We start from the raw sequence: 18,251 nt of genomic DNA on the forward strand, positions 1-18,251 counted from the left end.
TCAATGTTGTTCAGGTTTTACAATTAAAATTAAACATCTTTGTTATAGAACGAACTATCTTCAATTTTTTTAGTTACATATTTCACTGGTGAAGCAACATTAAAAAAAAAAGCATATTTTGCAAAGTTTGCAATTTTGGCAGAATTTCAACATGTTCTTAAATCCTAAAATAATATCTTTTAGGGAAATGTGAGTAAGACCTAAGTCATTATTGACTCATTGCTTTCCAATGGTGAATAACTGGGTAACTTCTACTCATAAATGTTTTAAAAATTGTAATTTATGTATAAAATCATCATAAACATAGCTCTTTTTCCATAAGTGTTTTGAATCTTTCCTAATGCTTTCTTTTTCAGTTTGTCAGAGGATACTTTTATTTTTACATACCATAAAAAATGAAAAATTGATAAACATTAACAAAAATGTAAAGCTTTTTCCTAAACCAAAAACCCAAGTAAATTCCAAGTCTGTTATTAGTTGATCATATTTGTAAGTTATTTAAATCTGATGCTACAAGCCATATTTAGTGTGGATTTCTTTCTAACAACTCTATTCAGTTATTCATATTCTCTAAAGTGACTATACAATGTCCAATTTTAAGTTACTGGAAAGAGTGAAGATGCAGTTGGCTTCTTTCCTGGAAGATCCTCAGTATCAAGACCAGTATTCCCTGCACACAGAGATCATTAAAACATTTGGTAGAGTTGGGCCTAATGCAGAACCAAGGTTCCGAGATGAGTGTAAGTCATGTTTTTCTACCTCTTACTGTGAACTGTGAAGTTAAATCCAGATGCTTCTTCTTGTCATGTGTTAAACCTTCAATTCCTTTCACATACTGAAAGCTGAAAATGAAACTGGTTGTCAATTGATCAGCATTACTGGGTAACTTATTACATGCTATCCTAATCACTATTAAGACATGTGAAAAAAGTAATTTATAAATATAATTTCAGGTTATTTATAAATATTTCATAATAACTATTTCTAGAATGCTACACTGCCTCATTTTTTTTCAATTGAAGTGCCACTGTTTTATAGAACTGTTGATGATTTGGGTTACATTATATTCAGAGATCACTGTTTAATTCTTATAAAAATGCAGTTGTGCGGTGGCATATTTTGTTTTAATGCATAGTTTGTTGATCCACTCAGTGTGCTGAAGCGTTTCCTCTGGTTTTTATACTACCTCTCTACTGCAGGCCACTATCTTTAGGACGTTTTTCAGTGTCATCAAAGTATTCAGTGATCATCATTCTGTAAAGACACCACTACCAGTTCCTGCTGCTATAATTTTGCTCTTTTATTTTTTAGCAATTTCATGTGTTGTCATCGTTGAGAAGCGCAAGTCACAAGCTTGATTTTTGTTGTTGTTGTTGTTGTTGTTGTTGCTAGAGGTTCAATATAAAGCACACGTTCTACCCTGAGCAGAACTGCAACATCCTTGGCCAAGTCTGCCTTGTTCATTTGGCCAAGTTCATTTGGTTTTCTCCTACAAGATTGGGTTCTCCCACAGACGACTTATTGAAAGCCCAACCTGATATTGTCTCACCATTTTTCAGACCAGAATCATCCCAAACAAAAGCAGAAATTTGTGCCATGGTATCCAAAATGTCTTATCAAGTCATGGTCACTTACTAAACTACAAAAACATAATCATGAGACTACTTTTCTCTGAGCAAGGGTGATGTTCTAACATGAGGAGAGAATAATGGCATCTTGTTATCCTTTTATAGTAAAAGGTTTGGTATTTTAGTTATAAATAGAGATAGCTATGTTGTAGCATCAGATTTATAGGTGATTTTAGTAAAATCTAATCTGAGAAGACTACATCTGATTTCTCTAGGCTCTGTTCTATTTATTTTGTTACATCTTTAAAATACTTTTCCCTCGGTAATTCTGGGAATATAGTTATTTCCAAAATCACAGATGTCAGTATCTTAATGTCTCTATAACTTTTAAGAACTTCTAAAAATTGTTCTTTTGAAAGTTATAGTATAAATGACTACCTTTAAAAAATAACTTGTTTTGGGAGTCGGGCTGTAGCACAGCAGGTTAAGCGCAGGTGGCGCAAAGCACAAGGACCGGCATAAGGATCCCGGTTCGAACCCCGGCTCCCCACCTGCAGGGGAGTCGCTTCACAGGCGGTGAAGCAGGTCTGCAGGTGTCTATCTTTCTCTCCTCCTCTCTGTCTTCCCCTCCTCTCTCCATTTCTCTCTGTCCTATCCAACAACGACAACAACAATAATAACTACAACAATAAAAAAAAAACAAGGGCAACAAAAGGGAATTAATAAATAAAATAAATATTAAAAAAAGAGTGTATTCTTAAAAAAAAAATAACTTGTTTTTAATTTAATACAAAATGAGAGAGAGACAGAGAGAGAAAGAAAGAAGAAGAGGAGAGGAGAGGAGAGGAGAGGAGAGGAGAGGAGAGGAGAGGAGAGGAGAGGCCAGAGCATCATCCTGACACAGTCTAGAAAAGCACAGTCCCTGGAGCCTTTGCAGTGCACTAGACACATGTGTGTCTCAGTAGTCTTCTAGGGCCTTGGACATTCATGATTTCACTGCTCGCAGGATTGACTTTTTCATTCAGACTGAAAAAGAGAGAGAGGGAGAGACATCACACACAAAACTTCCCCCAGTGATATGGCACCCTGTGCAGGCCACTCTTTCCAGAAAGCTTTCTATCTTTTTAAAGGTGAAATTATTCATTTTCTTTTGTATTTTTTACTAGTGGACCCCCGTTTTACTTTAAAACACTACACTAAGGGGGGCTGGGCAGTGACGTACCTCAGAGAGCACACACATTACGAAGTATAAGGACCTAGGTTCAAGCCCCTAGTTCCCACCTGCAGGAGAGAAGCTTCATGAGTGGTGAAGCAGAGCTGCAGGTGTCTCTCATCTTCTCTTCCTCTCTATCTACCACTTTCCTCTCAGTTTCTCCCTGTTTCTAGAAACAAAAGAAAAAAAAGGGAGGGGGAATGACTACCAGGAACCCTGAATTCTTTATGCAACCACCAAACCCCAGCAGCAACCCTGGTGCAAAGAAATATAAAATATAATTAATTAAAATAAATTTAAAATAAAAAGCTACCCTAAGAAATTCTGTGCCCTGTTACTAAAGTGGATACATTAAGTGGAACTTAAGTTAAAAGTATTGTTATGTTATTGTCCATTTGTACTTACTAACAATTCCAGAATTGCCAAGTGGTAAAGCCTTCCTTGGGGTGGCATTGTAGTAAGCATAGGATGTGTTTTTTTAAATCATCTAGGATTGGGATCAGTGAAACAGCTCACTTGGGTAGTGCCATGTGCCCTCTCCAGGTTCAAGCCTGACCCCACCACATTTAAGGAAGCTTCAGTGCTGTGGTCTCTTTCCGTCTCTCTATACCTTTTGGCTCTCTAAAATAAATAATGAAAATTTAAAAATATAATCATCTAGGATTAAGATTTTATAACAAAAATGACAGCCTACTTCTTAAGTGAGTATTGTATGTGCATGTTTTGGATTAAAGAGTTAATATTTCTTTGTTTTTTTTTTCTTTCAGTTGTTATACCACATTTGCATAAGTTAGCCTTGGTGAACAATTTACAAATTGTGGATTCTAAGAGACTGGACATTGCTACCCATCTTTTTGAAGCCTACAGTGCACTTTCCTGTTGTTGTATCCTGCTGTGCTAATGTCTGTCTGCATTTATACAGCCAGTCTTCCTGTCAGCCTCAGGTGTCAAGGGCTGGGGAGGAGGATAGTTGGTCTTCAACTAACTTACAGAAGGTTTGCAGAAAACGAAACATTTCATTTGACGTTTGCCACTCCTTATTCTAACGTCTCATAGTGTTCAGAGATAAGCTTTCTATCTTTTGTGATTGTGTGTTCTGTAGTTTTGAAAACATTGATTTTCAAGTTTTTGTTAACTGGCTGTATAGCTGAGCAAGAAATGAGTTATAGCTAAGGCATTAAAAGGATCAACTGTTGGATTTTTTTTTTTTTATGTCAGTGCTTAATCATCTGTATTCAGTGAAATGCTATGAAAATGTCTTGGAGAAACATCTCTCACTGTCAAAGTGCAGGACCAGCCAATATGGCTAATCACCTCCAGTAATGGCTACACATTATGCTAAGGGCATCTGGCCCGTGTAGCCACTGCATTTTATAAATGATTAAGCCAGAGCTTACAGACATCAGTGACTTCTGTCTTTTATGGTTAAAAGCAAAACTGTAACTTGAACAATGAACTTTGGCTGTCCTGTTAAACGTTCTTTTTACTATCCTACTTAAATAAGACTAAGAGGGAAGTAAAATAAAGATGAGTACGGTGCACTCCAGCTTCAAGTCAGACGAGTGCAAGAAAGGGGAAATAAGATTGGAAAAGGATCAGAAGGCCAAATACTCAAAGAGGACTAGGAAAGTATAGAGTAGCCAACATAATATCAGATCTCTTCTAGTAGCCAGGGAAAATGTCAGGAGAGAGCTCATATATCTCTGTTAGAAAGTTTATTTTAGTAAAACTGACCTCTAGTCTCTGCTTATTCTGTCTTTTTAGTGACACAACAGAGCACCTAACACCTTTTTATTATCTTTATTATTTATTGGATAGATAGAGACAGTCAGAAATCGAGAGGGAAGGGAGGGATAGAGAAGGTGAGAGACAGAGAGACACCTGCAGCACTGCTTCACCACTTGTGCAGCTTTCCCCGTGCAGGTGGGCACTGGGGGCTCGAACCTGGGTCCTTGCCACATTGTAACATGTTTGCTCAACTAAGCGCGTCACCACCTGGTCCCCCTAACTAACAACTTTTGAAATAATTTTTAAATTATATTCGTTCCCAAGTCATTAGTATATGCCATGTATACTAATTATATGAATGTAACCCTTATCTTAGCTCATAATACAAAGGCAAAACAGATTAGGACAATGCGATTTTATTCTGGTCACACCACCCTGCTGGCACAAGCAGAAAGTCTAACTCATGCAGAACCAGCATTTTTGTACTTGAGCTGGGCTCTATTGTTAAGATGTCTCTTCCCCTTCACTGTATATATTTGGCAGACTATTTGCTGTATTTGCTTCATTGTTATTTTGTGTATAGCAAAAGATACAGAATTCCTGACGCTTAGAAACTATGGCCCTTTCCACTCAGAAATTCAGGTTTGCACAGTTAAAGTTTTGAGCTTTTGAAGTCCTATTTCCCTGAAGCATATTCCTTCAGGAGTTCTTTGCTGTGTGCGACTATGGGGGAGTTCTTAGGGGTTTCAGGTTTTGGAGACTCGTATTCATGGTGTCTCTGAAATGGCTATAAACATAGATTTTCTTTCTTTGAAACACAAGCTCTGACATGCCATTGTTAGTTTCTTGTAAGGATCCAGCCACTTCTCCATTACTAAAGTTTTTCCTTGCTAATTCATAATATCACTTCCTCTTTTTACTTCCTCTTTTATTTCATTTAAAGTTTTAAATGCCAACAAAGTAAATCAGGAATGAGAGTAAGTTCTTCTGCTTTTAATAAAATTAAGACTATAGCCGATGTGTGGATGCCTGGGGTAAAATAAAATACCCCACGGTATATCTACCCACTTTACAATCTGTACTATAAAGAAAACACAGTTTAGATCATCCATTTTAATAGATGCCCAAAATTTAAAAAATAATGCGCAACTTAACATATGCTAAATGACAAACAGCTCATTTATCAGATAGTTCCATGTTGCTATTTATTTTGATTACTTAGAAAAATTGCTTTATCTATTTCATGAGCAAGAAGGCCAGAGCATCCCTCAGGCACAGACAGTACCTGGAGAGGAAGCTGAGGTCTTGGCACTTAAGTGCTGTGCTGTCTTGGCACAGTCATGTCCCACGAGTCTGTGACTACTTGACAGCATAACCTCCACTATTCTTGTCAAGAACTCAGTGGCAGTGGGTGGCAGTGGTGTTTTGAATATTTATTTTTATCAATCCTTTAATTGTGGGGTGTTTCTAGTTTGAGTTGACTGATTAGAATGAAACATTATTTTACATAGATAAACCACAGCATGATATAATTACCTAATATGAGTTTGTTTCTCTAAAGAGGGTCTAGAGACATTTCTCAAAGACTCTGATAGGATTCTTCTAGATTCCTATGTGTTCATTAATCTTTTAGAGTGGTCTCAGAATAAAATGTCTTAAACTTGGTTTTTTTCTTAAATTTTCAAATTAGTTATCATGGAAACATTAGTTTTCTTATATTTTATACTTCCTACTGACTTAAACTTCCACTTGAATTATTTCATGTTTGTGTAGCATGGAATTAAGTGGTACACTATTAAAATGGTGAAACCACTGTAATAAAGAAATGTGTAGTAATAAACAGCAGTTGACTGAAAAGAAAGTAGCTCATTGAATGAGAGTGGTGCTGCAGGGAGGCTTGTCTTAGCAGTCAGTCGCATAGGCATGATGTAAGAGTGTTTGTGTTTTCATTTTTCTCCTTTAAGAAGTCTCTTGCTTCAGATTTTCCTAATTCCCTTAACTACTTTGTCTCAAGTCATTTCAGAGGAGTTAATGGTTAATCACTTTTTGCCTGGTCTGAGATGTTTACGAACTGACATGGAACATCTTTCTCCAGAGCACGAGGTGAGCTCCTGTGATCGTCAGTTCTGTGCTTTATTATCTCATATGGAGGCCGTCCCTCCTCCTCATGTGGGACTCCCTTAGGAATGCTGTGCTTGATATTTTAATCAGATTTACTGTCATTTTACAGGTTTATTTACTAGATAAGAGGCTTTGAGCTACTTCTTGACATCCTAGAACCCGTTTAATTCTCCAGAGTGGGGAAAACCTGCTCTACTTCACCAGATATAATCATAGAATTTAATAAGATAATATACAGGAAATATCTATGTTGTCTATAAAATGTTAGCTGCTATTTTTTCTGACCATCATTTTTCTTAGAAGCAAGGTTTCTATTTTTCTGTCTCCATTTCCTATAACTCACTGTTTATTTCCCCAAACTTATTATTACTTATTTGCTATTCTGTAGCTTCAGTGTGCATTTCTACCACCTGTTCTATAACCTTTTATGCCTGACCTTCCCCCTCTTAAATAAAATAAAATCAGAAATCCCCCTTTTTCTCCTCATAGTCCCTCTCCCTATTATTCCTCACTCACCGTCTGTCTCAGCGCCCACAGCTAGGTGGGACATCACAGTCGCTGCCGTCACACCAAGCCACGGAGACCACTGTGCTCAGGGTCACTGGTGGTCAGAGCACTGCACGGAAGAGCACTTATCAGGCCTGATAGTATTGTCTCCTTTTCCTTCACATCTTCATCAATATTTGGTTTCTTAAAAAGTGTGTGTGGCAGGGGTAGATAGCATAATGGTTATGCAAAGAGAATATTAGGCTCCAAAGCTCCAGGTTCAGTTCCCCCACACCACCATAATCCAGAGCTCATCAGTGCTCTGGTTAAAAAAAGTGAGTGGGGAATGAGTGGGTTAGAAGCGAAGCATTGCCCTGGCACATGTGCCTGGTAGCAGTCAGGAACTCTTGCTCATCAGTCGAGCAGCTGGGACTGAGCCACCTCACAGGCTGCAGTATTACTTGGTGCATGTGAAGTGGTGTCTCGTCTGCATTTCATCTTTTCTAGATGTGCTTCCACCCTCCCCAGCCCCGCACCCCCTGTTTTTCTAAATTGGTAAGGAGATAGTTCAGGTTGCTTATTCTCACAGCTTTTCTTCTCTGCCACATGAGGGTAAGACTCATGGTTTCCTCTAGCTACATCCCGTGCATTCACAGTGTTACAGCGGCACATGAAAACATTGCCTCCACTTGAGGTTTCCATTTCCATGATCTTGTTTAGCCAAGTAACTCACTCAGTGAGTTCAGATATCCTGTATTTCTATCAGTTTTTTGAGATCTTGTTCAAATCAGCTATTGAAAGGCATGCATTAAAGTTTTGATTAAGAATTATCTATTTCTGGGGCCAGGTGGCGGCACACCTGGTGAAATGCTTGTATTCTTAGGCACAGGGACCCAGGTTCAACCCCCCAGTCCCCACCTGCAGGGGTAAAGCATTATGAGTGGTGAAGCAGTGCTGCAGGTGCCTGCCTCTCTCTCTCTCTCTCCCTCTCTCTCCCATCTCCCCTCTCCCCCCCCATCTCTACCCCCATCCCTCACAATTTTTCTCTGTTCTACCAACTAAAGTAAATAAATTTTGTTTAAATATCCAAAAATCTTTCAGTGTTTGCTTTTGTGGATGTTTTTTAACTTTACTATAAGCAATTTAACGGTGGTCTTATAAAATCAGGAGATTTCAGGGGTCCTTTTTGTTAGTTTCACTTGAGGTGATCACTTGGTTATCCTTTGTCTTTCTTTCCTCTTACACAATGTTTTGTTTCAGTGACTGTTTGGATGATAATAACCTTTGCATCATTTGATTAAATTCCACTTGAATTATAGTGTATGATCCTCCTCATATATAGCTAAATTTGGGTATTTTTTTTTGCCGTGTGTGTGTGTGTGTGTGTGTGTGTGTGTGTGTGTGTGTGTGTGTGTTATGCAAGACAAAAGCTAAATCTGTGGTCTGTAACGGAAAGCTAATGTTACTGCAGCAACCTCCATCAGCATACTGCAGGGCTGAAAAGAAGGGTGAAAATACCGGCAGAGCCAGAGTCCTATTGATTCCTTCTCCAATCCTGGGAGGAGACTGGAGGTTGAACCCTGAACACTAGAAATTACTTTCTAGACTTGGCATGTCAGAGACAGAGCTGAGAGGTGAATAAGATGCTGTAGTGAAAAGAAACCCAGGAAAGTGAAGATATTCTATCAGTGCTTGGAAACCTCACTGTCTTTCCTCTTGGCTCCTAAGAATGCTGGCAGCCAGATTATTTCTGCACAGGAGGAAAAAAAAATCTGTTCAAAATTAACACAAACTGAAGTTACTTATGCATGAAGAGAATTCAGTCAACATTTTCATGCCCAGTTTTAATGGACATCCCAAGATCATCAGCTGTTGGAAAAATTAACTTTTCAAGTTACACATTTGCCTGTGGAAACATTAGGCATTAAATTTAGCCTGGCACCAGATATGACAGATTGATGCTCTCTGGTATTCTCACTCTTAATAACTATAGTCCTGAAGATGTAGCATTTAAAATTAAATGAAAACTTAAGATTATAGTGTAGCATTTCACATGTAAATTGCTTTTCACTTAAGTCATTTTTTAAACACAGGTTATTTTAAGTTCCATGATAAAAGAATGTGAACAGAAAGTAGAGAACAAGACCGTCCAGGAGCCTCAAGGGTGAGACATTAATTTATTAGTATCATTATCATTATTACTTATAAGGCTTCTTGTTAATCTTAGTTTTTCTAATTTTTTATAAGTGTGTATGGTACTGTTTTGTTTTATCCTGGTTATTTATTTGAAAGACAAGAAAGTGCTTTAATCAGGGGGTCTTCAATAAACCATCTACATCAGAATTATCTGGAAAATTAAAATTCAGATCTCCATCCCATGCTGTGTGCCCTCCTTTCCAGAGTATAATTTAGCCCAAGGGTCAGTCTGTTTGAAAACTACTAAAGAGACTATGATATGTAGTTGGACTTGGGGTTCCTGGTTAAAATGGTCTCTTAGAAATTTGTGAGATGGACTGTGGAGACATGGTTACCCAAAAAGATTTTCACACCTGAGGCACCAAATGTCCCAGGTTCAATCCCTAGCACCGCCATAAGCCAGAGCTGAGCAGTGCTTTGGTCTTGGTTGGTCGGCCTCTCTCCCTCTTTCTCTCTCTCTCTCTCTCTCTCTCTCTCTCTGTATCATTAAAATAAATAATGTAAAAATATTTTTTAAAAATTGTGATAGGAGTTACAAGGTGTAGCCTAATTACTGCATAAAGGATTATAGACTCCTGTGCTTCCCCTTCTCTCTCAATTTCTCTGTCCTATCCAAGAACAACAACCACAACAAGGGCAACAAAAGGGAAAAATGGCCTCCAGGAGCAGTGGACACAGTAACTCACACACTCCTTCGTCCCCATATCATCACCATGCTCACGCGCACGCTTTTGCTTCCTAACTATGTATCAGAGACCTTTATTCAGCCACTTAAGGTGGTAGGAGCTCCTCTACCATTTTTGCTATGAAAAATTAATAAAAATATTTGAATAGTTTTTTGTTTGGAACAAAAAATTTATGAATATAAGACCAAAGTAAAAACTTCTGTTCCTTTGTCATGCATTAAGTATTAAAATTATTTGGTTTTGGGGGGTCAGGCAATAGCACAGTGGGTTAAACACACGTGGCATGAAGCAAGGACCAGCGTAAGGATCCCAGTTCGAGCCCCCGACTCCCCACCTGCAGGGGGGGTTGCTTCACTGGTGGTGAGGCAGGGCTGCTGGTGTCTGTCTTTCTCTCCCCCTCTCTGTCTTCCCTCCTCTCTCCATTTCTCTCTGTCCCATCCAACAGCAATGACAGCATTGGCAACAGTAATAATAACCATAAACAACAAGGGCAACAAAAAGGAAGAAAATGACCTCCAGGAGCAGTAGATTCATAGTGCTTATTAAAATATATGTCTACACATACTGTTCCAGTTATATTACCTTCCTTTTTATTAAAAACTTAATTTTATAATGATTTCTCATGTTAATCAAATCTTCTGTTATTACCATTTTTTAAGAAAGGAGACATTACCAAAACCATAGGGTAGGAGGGGTACAACTCCACACAATTCCCACCACTCAATCTCCATAGCCCATCCCCTCCCATGATAGCTTTCCCATTCTCTATCCCTCTGGGAGTAAGGACCCAGGGTCCTGGTGGGTAGCACTGGTTTTTTTAAACATAAATAGTATACAGCATCATGGGCCAGGCGGTGGTACAGCGAGTTAAGTACACATAGCACGGAGTACAGGGACCTGTGCCAGTATCCAGGTTCAAGCCCTCAGCTCCCCACCTGCAAGGAAGTCACTTCACAAGAGGTGAAGCAGGTCTGCAAGTGTCTCTCTTTCTCTCCCCATCTCTATCTTCCCCTCCTCTCTCAGTTTCTCTCTGTCCTATCCAATCAAATGGGGGGAAAATTGTCCACCAGGAGGAGCAGTGGATTCATAGTGCCAGCATTAAGCCCCAGCAATAACTCTAGAGCCATGGGGGGTTGGGTAACAAGATCAACAAAACCGCTCCTTTATATTATCTCAATAGTCTGACCTATATGCAAACTTCTAATTGCTTCATAAATTCCATTAGCTATTTGTTGTTTGTCTTTCCTTTATGCATTGTTTCTTTCAGTCAAGATCAAAGTTCATGTGTCTGATTAGTTGTTACCTCTCATAAATCTCTTTTAATCCATAGGCTCTCGCCACCCACCCCCTTTTTTTTCTCCAAGCATGTTGCTTGTTGAGGAGATTGAGTCACTTGTCCTATAAAAGTTTCTTCCCATCCATATTTTGCTGATTACATTTCCTTGTGTAGGTCAGCCTGTTCCCTCTTATTTCTAGCCAGAGCCAGGGCTTTTACATTGTAATATGGTGTGGAACAAAGACAGTTTTGTCCATCGTCTGACAGAAGACAGGCTCGGTGTAAGAAATTCTGCAGATTGAGAATCAGCAGTACTGCAGCTCGTTGGAAATGAGTTGGAAGAACGAGGAATTTTTCTTACCTTACAGGACAGCCCATTTTGTTTTTAAGAACTCTAGCTTGTTGGTCTCATGTTTTTGTTGGGTTTTTTTGTTTGTTTGTTTGTTGTTTTCCTGCTGCCAGGGTTGTCACTGGGGCTTGGTGCCGGCACTATGAATCCACTGCTCCCAGCAGCCAGTTTTTCCTTTTTTTTTTTTTTTCTTCTAATTTTCATTACATAGGACAGAGAAATTGAGAGAGGGCAGGGAAATAGAGAGAGGGAGAGAAAGATAGACACCTGCAGACCTGCTTCACTGTCCAAGAAGTATGCTCCCTGCAGAGCTTGAACCCAGGTCTTTGCTCTTGGTAATATGTGCAGTTAACTGGGTTCACCACTGCCTGGCCCCCTATTGGGTTCTTCGTTTTTGTTTTTGTTTTTAATTCTCTTAACCTGAGTTTTAAAACCTCAGTGCAATCTACTCTAGATGTGTTCATGATTTAGGAGGGTCGTAGTGGGGTTGTCAGGAGGGGAAGCATTAGCGCCCTTCAGCAAAACCTAGGAGAGTGCAAACTCTGCCAAGTGTCAGCGGTCATCCTACACGCCATTATTTCTCCCCAATAAAATGACTTTTTTTAAAAGAAAGAGTGTAAACTCTTCAGGGGAAAATGGCATAATGTAGTGGTCCTGTATCAGAACACTCTGGAGAACAGCCAGCCACCTGTCCTCTGCTCAGCATGCAAAGAATCCGAACGATGGCCATCAGGACGAGTCTTGAGGTGTCCGACAGCAGAGCTATCTATCTACGTAGCTGTCACTATGCAGACATAGAGGAGAGGACATGATGCCCTTTTTCACAGGCAACATAAGGAGATCCTGGTACACCTGCAAAATCCAGGCCTCCACCTATCATTTCTGCCCTGTTAGGATATCATTAAAATTGGGCGACTCAAGTCTTACCTGGTTTTATGTATCCTGTTTTGCTAGAAGCAAATAAATTAAAATTATACTTGCCACTTGACTTTCACTTTATTTCTTTTCTTAACTTTTTTTAATGTTTTTATTATTGGATAGAGATAGAGAGAAAGTGAAATGGGAGAGGGAGACAGGAGAGAGACACCTGCAGTCCTGCTCTACTGCTTATGAAGCTTTCCCCCTGCGGGTGGGGACTGGGGGCTTGAACCTGCCACCTTGCACACTACAATGTATGTGCTTCACCACTGCCTGGCCCCTTCACTATTTCTATAGAATGAAGAATAGCATTTACAAATTTAGTTAAAGTCAAGGCATCATAGAAAAGATAGGACTTGAACTGTGAACTAAAGGATGTTTGATACCAAATATTGGGTTGTCAGAAAAGACATGTGTTCTTTTGTTTTTCTATGCAAAAATGGGCCATGGCTCTTCTGACAACCCAATAGAAATGGGGTATTTCAGTGTAGACCAGTTTGAATAGTCAAACTGAGCAAAACTGACTCACAGTCTGGAAGCTGGGCATGATGATTTATGAACAGCAGATGGATGGCCATTTCTTAATGCCAGGTACGTTTTATCTTACATTTAATAGGTGACCATTGAAGTAAGTCAGCCTCTCCCTTTTGATCACACAGCTGGTAAAGGACAGAGCCGAGATTCTCCTAACAGCTATATCATACCATGCAATTACTGTAAACTTATTAAGGCGAAAAACCTCCTCTAGAAATATTTTGTTTCCTTTTTTTTATAATACACAGATTTTTTTTTTATTAACACCACATGTAACAACATGGAAAATCAATATTTTTCCTTCCTTTTTTAATTTTCATTTTTTTTATTTATAAAAAGGAAACACTGACTAACCCATATGATAAGATGGGTACAACTCTACACAATTCCCACCACCAGATCTCCGTATCCCATCCCCTCCCTTGATAGCTTTCCTATTCTTTAACCCTCTGGGAGCATGGACCCAAGGTCACTGTGGGATGCAGAAGGTGGAAAGTCTGGCTTCTGTAATTGCTTCCCCACTGAACATGGGCATTGACAGATTGATCCACACTCCCAGCCTGCCTCTCTCTTTCCCTAGTGGGGAAGAGCTCTGGGGAATCAGAGCTCCAGGACACAATGGTGGGGTTGTCTCTGGTCAGGGAAGTCTGGTCGGCATCATGCTAGAGCACCTGGAACCTGGTTGTTGAAAAGAGAGTTAACATACAAAGCCAAACAAATTGTTGACTAATCATGAACCTAAAGACTGGAATAGTGCAGATGAAGAGTTGGGGGTGAGGGTCTCTGTTTTGTAGATAGCTAGTTGGCATATTTTAGTTCTATTCCAAAGGGCCTGTGGGCAATACTAGTTTGGTTTTTTTGTTTGTTTGTTTGTTTTCCTGAGCCTGAAATTAGATATTCAGGTGGATCCTAGTTATTGTCTGGGGAGATGATGCCAGAAAAATCAGTATTTTAATTTTCTAATTGTGAATTTTAAATTTTCTTTCCTAGCTCAATGTCAATCGCTGCAAGCTTAGTAAGTGAAGACACAAAGACCAAGTTTCTGAACAAAATGGGTCAGCTGACAACATCAGGGGCCATGCTGGCCAACGTGTTTCAGAGGAAAAAGTAGAAGCAAGAAGGACAGCCCAGTCAACACTAAGATGGACCTCAAGCAGGCTGCTCCCTGTACTGAAGTACTTGCCTTTTTTTGTTTTGTTTTGTGTTCTTTTGTTATAATTTTCTCTAACCTCCAAAGATATTTGCACTGCTTTTGATTATTGCTGTATATCTGTTACTTTCGGAGTTATAACTGTGGCGATAGAGTACTGAGTTGATGCTCTGTACCAAGTCCCTCTTCTGTGTTCTTTTTTCCTTGAATTTTTTTTACATATGTATATAAATATACATATATGTAATGATTTTTTTTAAGTTTTGGATGGTATATCGGCAAATATCTGTATTATACACTAAGCTATTACAATGGTACTCAAAATAATGTAAATTCGAAGTCATTGTTATAAAGTAATAAAATGGAGATTACTTAAGTATTTAAATTATGAAGAATAATGCAGACTTTTTATTGTTTCTTAACTGACTAGAAAGAGCCACCAGCATTACTCTGTGCCTTTTGGACTTCAGTTTGTGTGTCTGTAGGAGCCATGCATTCCTTCACACAGTATTTATAATGCTGTGGTGAATCTGAACTACAGACCCTACAGTGAGTAGACAATGATGAATTCTTCGACATCTCAGAGCTCTCGTGAATATACTTTAAGTGCTATTTCAGTCTCCCTGGCACTCACACGCATCTAATGGACTTACCTGAGCAAAGACAGCACCTAAGCCCAGAGTGGTAACCAAGGAGATGTTGACTGACAGCTGTGTAGTAAATTCAGATACTCAAAAGAGAAATGGAAGAGTTAATAATTGTGATTTTTTTTTTTTTGCCCAGTTTGAAATGAAAAGGAAAAATAAGGTTTGAATTAGAAAGTTAACACTTACTTACCTAAAATATTTTATTCAAGGTGTCTTTTTAACTCCAGAGATTTATCTTTTCACACACACACACACATACCCGTGTGTTACAGAGAAGTACGGAAAAGTCTAGGACATCTGGGGGCTGCCTTTTTCCCTCCAAACTAAAGTTGACATCGCTAAACTATTCTTGGCTAATTATCACCTTGTCCCTTAAAGTCAGTGGCTGTTGTTGTGTTGGGTGTTTCATAGAGTATGTCATGCACAGGTCCACTGGGACTTGGTAGTTTGTCTGTGTATAATGCAGCGTGAAGTAGGAAAGCAAAGTACTGGATATAAAGGAGTAGTTGGGCTGAGGGGTGAATAATTGGATGCCTTTTTAAAAGAAATGAATATTTTGATAAAGAGAATTTTCGTTTGAGCACAGTTGATGTACATAAGTGCTTCTCATGTTCATTGTATAAACTGGTTTAATATACTGAGAACACGGTTGGATTACATTCACTTCTGGGGAAAGCTTGCTGACCATACGTTCAAGCTTATAAAACATGTTGCCATGGGTAAAGCCATTCTAAATGTTCATTTTGAAATTATTTCTTTTACCTACAGTGAAATAGTTGTTAACTAGGTCTTTCTGGAAACTGTTGCATTCTAGGCATTCCTGAGAAATAGAAAGTGGCTACCTTTCATGTCAAAAATGTTGATCTGTTATAAATAAACTGTTTTTGCATACTTGTCTTGGATTTGTGTATTCATTTTGAAAACACTGTGACCCACATTACCTATTTTCACTGACTTTCACTAAAGATTTTGTTGATATAGATTTAATACATTTCAGAAATGATTTAAAGAAAAATATCTGAGTGGTCCGGGAAGTGGCGCAGTGGTAAAGCTTTGGACTCCCAAGCATGAGGTACGGAGTTCGATCCCCGGCAGCACATGTGCCAGAGTGATGTCTGGTTCTTACTCTCTCCTCCTATCTTTCTCATAAATGAATTTTAAAAATCTTTAAAAAAAAAAAAAAAGAAAAATATCTGAACTCTCCCTTCTCTTGGAAATGTATATATTATATATTGACAGAGAGAAATAAAGAGGAAAGAGACAAAGAGACTCTTGCAGCACTGCTTTAGGACTCATGAAGCTTTTCCGCTGCAGGCGGAAGCTGGGGGCTTGAACCCTGTCTTTGTGCTTGTGCACTCAGCCCGGTGTGCCACTGCCCAGGCCCCCCTCACTTATTTGGAATAATAGTACTCACTGCTGGTGAATGTTCCCCCCTGCAGGTGGGGACCAGGGGCATGTGATCTGTACCAAGTATGCCAGCACCCAGGCCCCCAGACACACGTTTTATTTCAGTGACTTGTCTGGCTTATTAAACTTTTATGACTTCTCTTTCTTCTCAAGATAGTTTTTTTTTAATTATTTTATTTAATTTATTTATTCCCTTTTGTTGCCCTTGTTGTTTTATTGTTGCAGTTATTATTGTCGTCGTTGTTGGATAGGACAGAGAGAAACGGAGAGAGGAGGGGAAGACAGAGAAGGGGAGAGAAAGATAGACACCTGCAGACCTGCTTCACCGCCTGTGAAGCGACTCCCCTGCAGGTGGGGAGCCGGGATTCGAACCGGGATCCTTATGCCGGTCCTTGTGCTTTGCGCCACCTGCGCTTAACCCGCTGCGCTACAGCCCGACTCCCCTCAAGATAGTTTTAGCAAGTCTTTTCTGGTTCCAGATAAACATTTGTAGCTGTTCTATTCTTAAAAAAAAAAAAAAAACTGGGTGGGATCTTGATGGGGATTGCATAATAAGGAATGAGAAATGGGGCCTAGGAAACCACTTACCCCTATCTAGCATCTGCGAGGCCTTGGGTTCATGCCCCAGCATCCCATAAAGTGATAGGGAGCCAGGTCGAGGCCCGCCCCGTAGAGCACACACATTACCTTACCGTGAGTAGCGGGAAAAGTTTCATTATTGGTGAAGCAGTGTTGCCAGTCTCCCTCGCTATTCCCCCATCCCTCTTAACTTCTCTGTGTCTATAAAATTTTTTAAAAGGCCAGTGGTGGGTTCACTGTACAGGCATCCAATGCCAGTGATAACCCTGGTGAAAAAAAAAATGTTTAACAGTAAAGTTTCAATAGAAATTGCCAAAAAGTAAAAAAATTTACTGATTTTTTTTTTTCCTAGGTGCTCTCGTTTCTGGTAATGAATATCTAACTATCTGTAAACTTTTTCCAGTCATGTATTGAGGATAAACCTATAGTGAATATTTAAATATTGTAATTTATTTCCTATTTTTCTTGGTTTGGATGTTATAAACATAGTCATGTTTCCTTTTAGGTTTTTGTTTTAGTGTTCTGTTTCATTTTTTAGATTCATCTGCTTATTAAGGAGAGAAAGGACCAGAGCATCCCTCTGGCACTTGGTATGTATGCCAGGGATTGAACTCAGGACCTCATGCCCGAGACTCCAATGCTCCAGTCACATTTCTAGGAACTTATTTTGTCTTGTCACCAACATGAAAGTAATGATATGCTCTCTATTCCTCACAGGACTTATGAAATTACATAATAATAAACCTGAAAGTGCTCTAGCATTTTAAGCACTGGGCAGGTTCAGAGTGGAACTAAAAGTGTTAAATTACTAGCCAAAACATAGAGACCTCTGGGTAACCCCATCCCAGCATGCAGTACAGGGCACAGATTCCTGCTGGTTGGATTTTTCTGCCCACTGTAGCCACTCCCCAGTTTACACCTCATGAATGTCAGAAATATCATTTACCTTTTAATAAGAAAGTCTGTGATTCAATTAAAACTTCCAACAAGGAGTTGGAGGGGGTAGATTAGCATAATGGTTATGGGAAGAGGCTCAGGCTCCAAAGTCCCCTGTACCACCATAAACCAGAGCCTAGCAGTGCTCTGGTTAAAAAAAAGAAAATGGTAAATTAGTTTGATTTCCCATTACATAATTTGTTCAGGTTTTCAAAAGTCCTGGAACTCTACTTGTATCTTTTTCTGTGTACCTTTGATTCTTGTGTTTGAGAGACAACTACTGCCTCGCCATTACGGTGTTCTGTTTCTTTTTCTTTCTGTAATTTTTTGTTCTTATTTACTTATTTACTATTGGACAGAGACAGAAATTAAGAAGGGAGGCGGAGATAAGGAGGAAAAGAGACAATTGCAGCCCTGCTTCACCACTTAGGAAGCTTTCCCCCTGCAGGTGGGAATA

General features: G+C 39.3%; 1 protein-coding gene and 1 long non-coding RNA gene across 5 annotated transcripts in view; one reads left to right on the forward strand and one right to left on the reverse strand.

Moving 5' to 3' along the window:
• RELCH (RAB11 binding and LisH domain, coiled-coil and HEAT repeat containing) overlaps positions 1 to 15,763 on the forward strand; it is a 97,676-nt gene extending 81,913 nt beyond the window's left edge. For 3 of the 4 annotated variants that reach the window (XM_060173960.1, XM_060173961.1, XM_060173962.1), the window contains 5 exons: positions 602 to 740; positions 3,549 to 3,665; positions 6,524 to 6,612; positions 9,210 to 9,280; positions 14,066 to 15,763. In XM_060173960.1, coding sequence (XP_060029943.1) covers positions 602 to 740; positions 3,549 to 3,665; positions 6,524 to 6,612; positions 9,210 to 9,280; positions 14,066 to 14,186 — 537 coding nt within the window. In that variant the 3' untranslated portion in view covers positions 14,187 to 15,763. Of the gene's footprint in view, positions 1 to 601; positions 741 to 3,548; positions 3,666 to 6,523; positions 6,613 to 9,209; positions 9,281 to 14,065 lie in introns of those variants that run through there. The other variant, XR_009545094.1, reaches the window with a different exon arrangement.
• On the reverse strand, positions 707 to 11,776 carry LOC132533179 (uncharacterized). The gene is made up of 3 exons (XR_009545097.1): positions 11,636 to 11,776; positions 7,147 to 7,320; positions 707 to 842 (listed from the first exon to the last, which is right to left on the reverse strand). It is a non-coding gene; the product is annotated as an uncharacterized LOC132533179 (long non-coding RNA).
• Positions 15,764 to 18,251: the final 2,488 nt, after the last annotated feature.

Source organism: Erinaceus europaeus, chromosome 15 (assembly GCF_950295315.1).
Source record: "Erinaceus europaeus chromosome 15, mEriEur2.1, whole genome shotgun sequence".
Lineage (NCBI taxonomy): Eukaryota > Metazoa > Chordata > Mammalia > Eulipotyphla > Erinaceidae > Erinaceus > Erinaceus europaeus.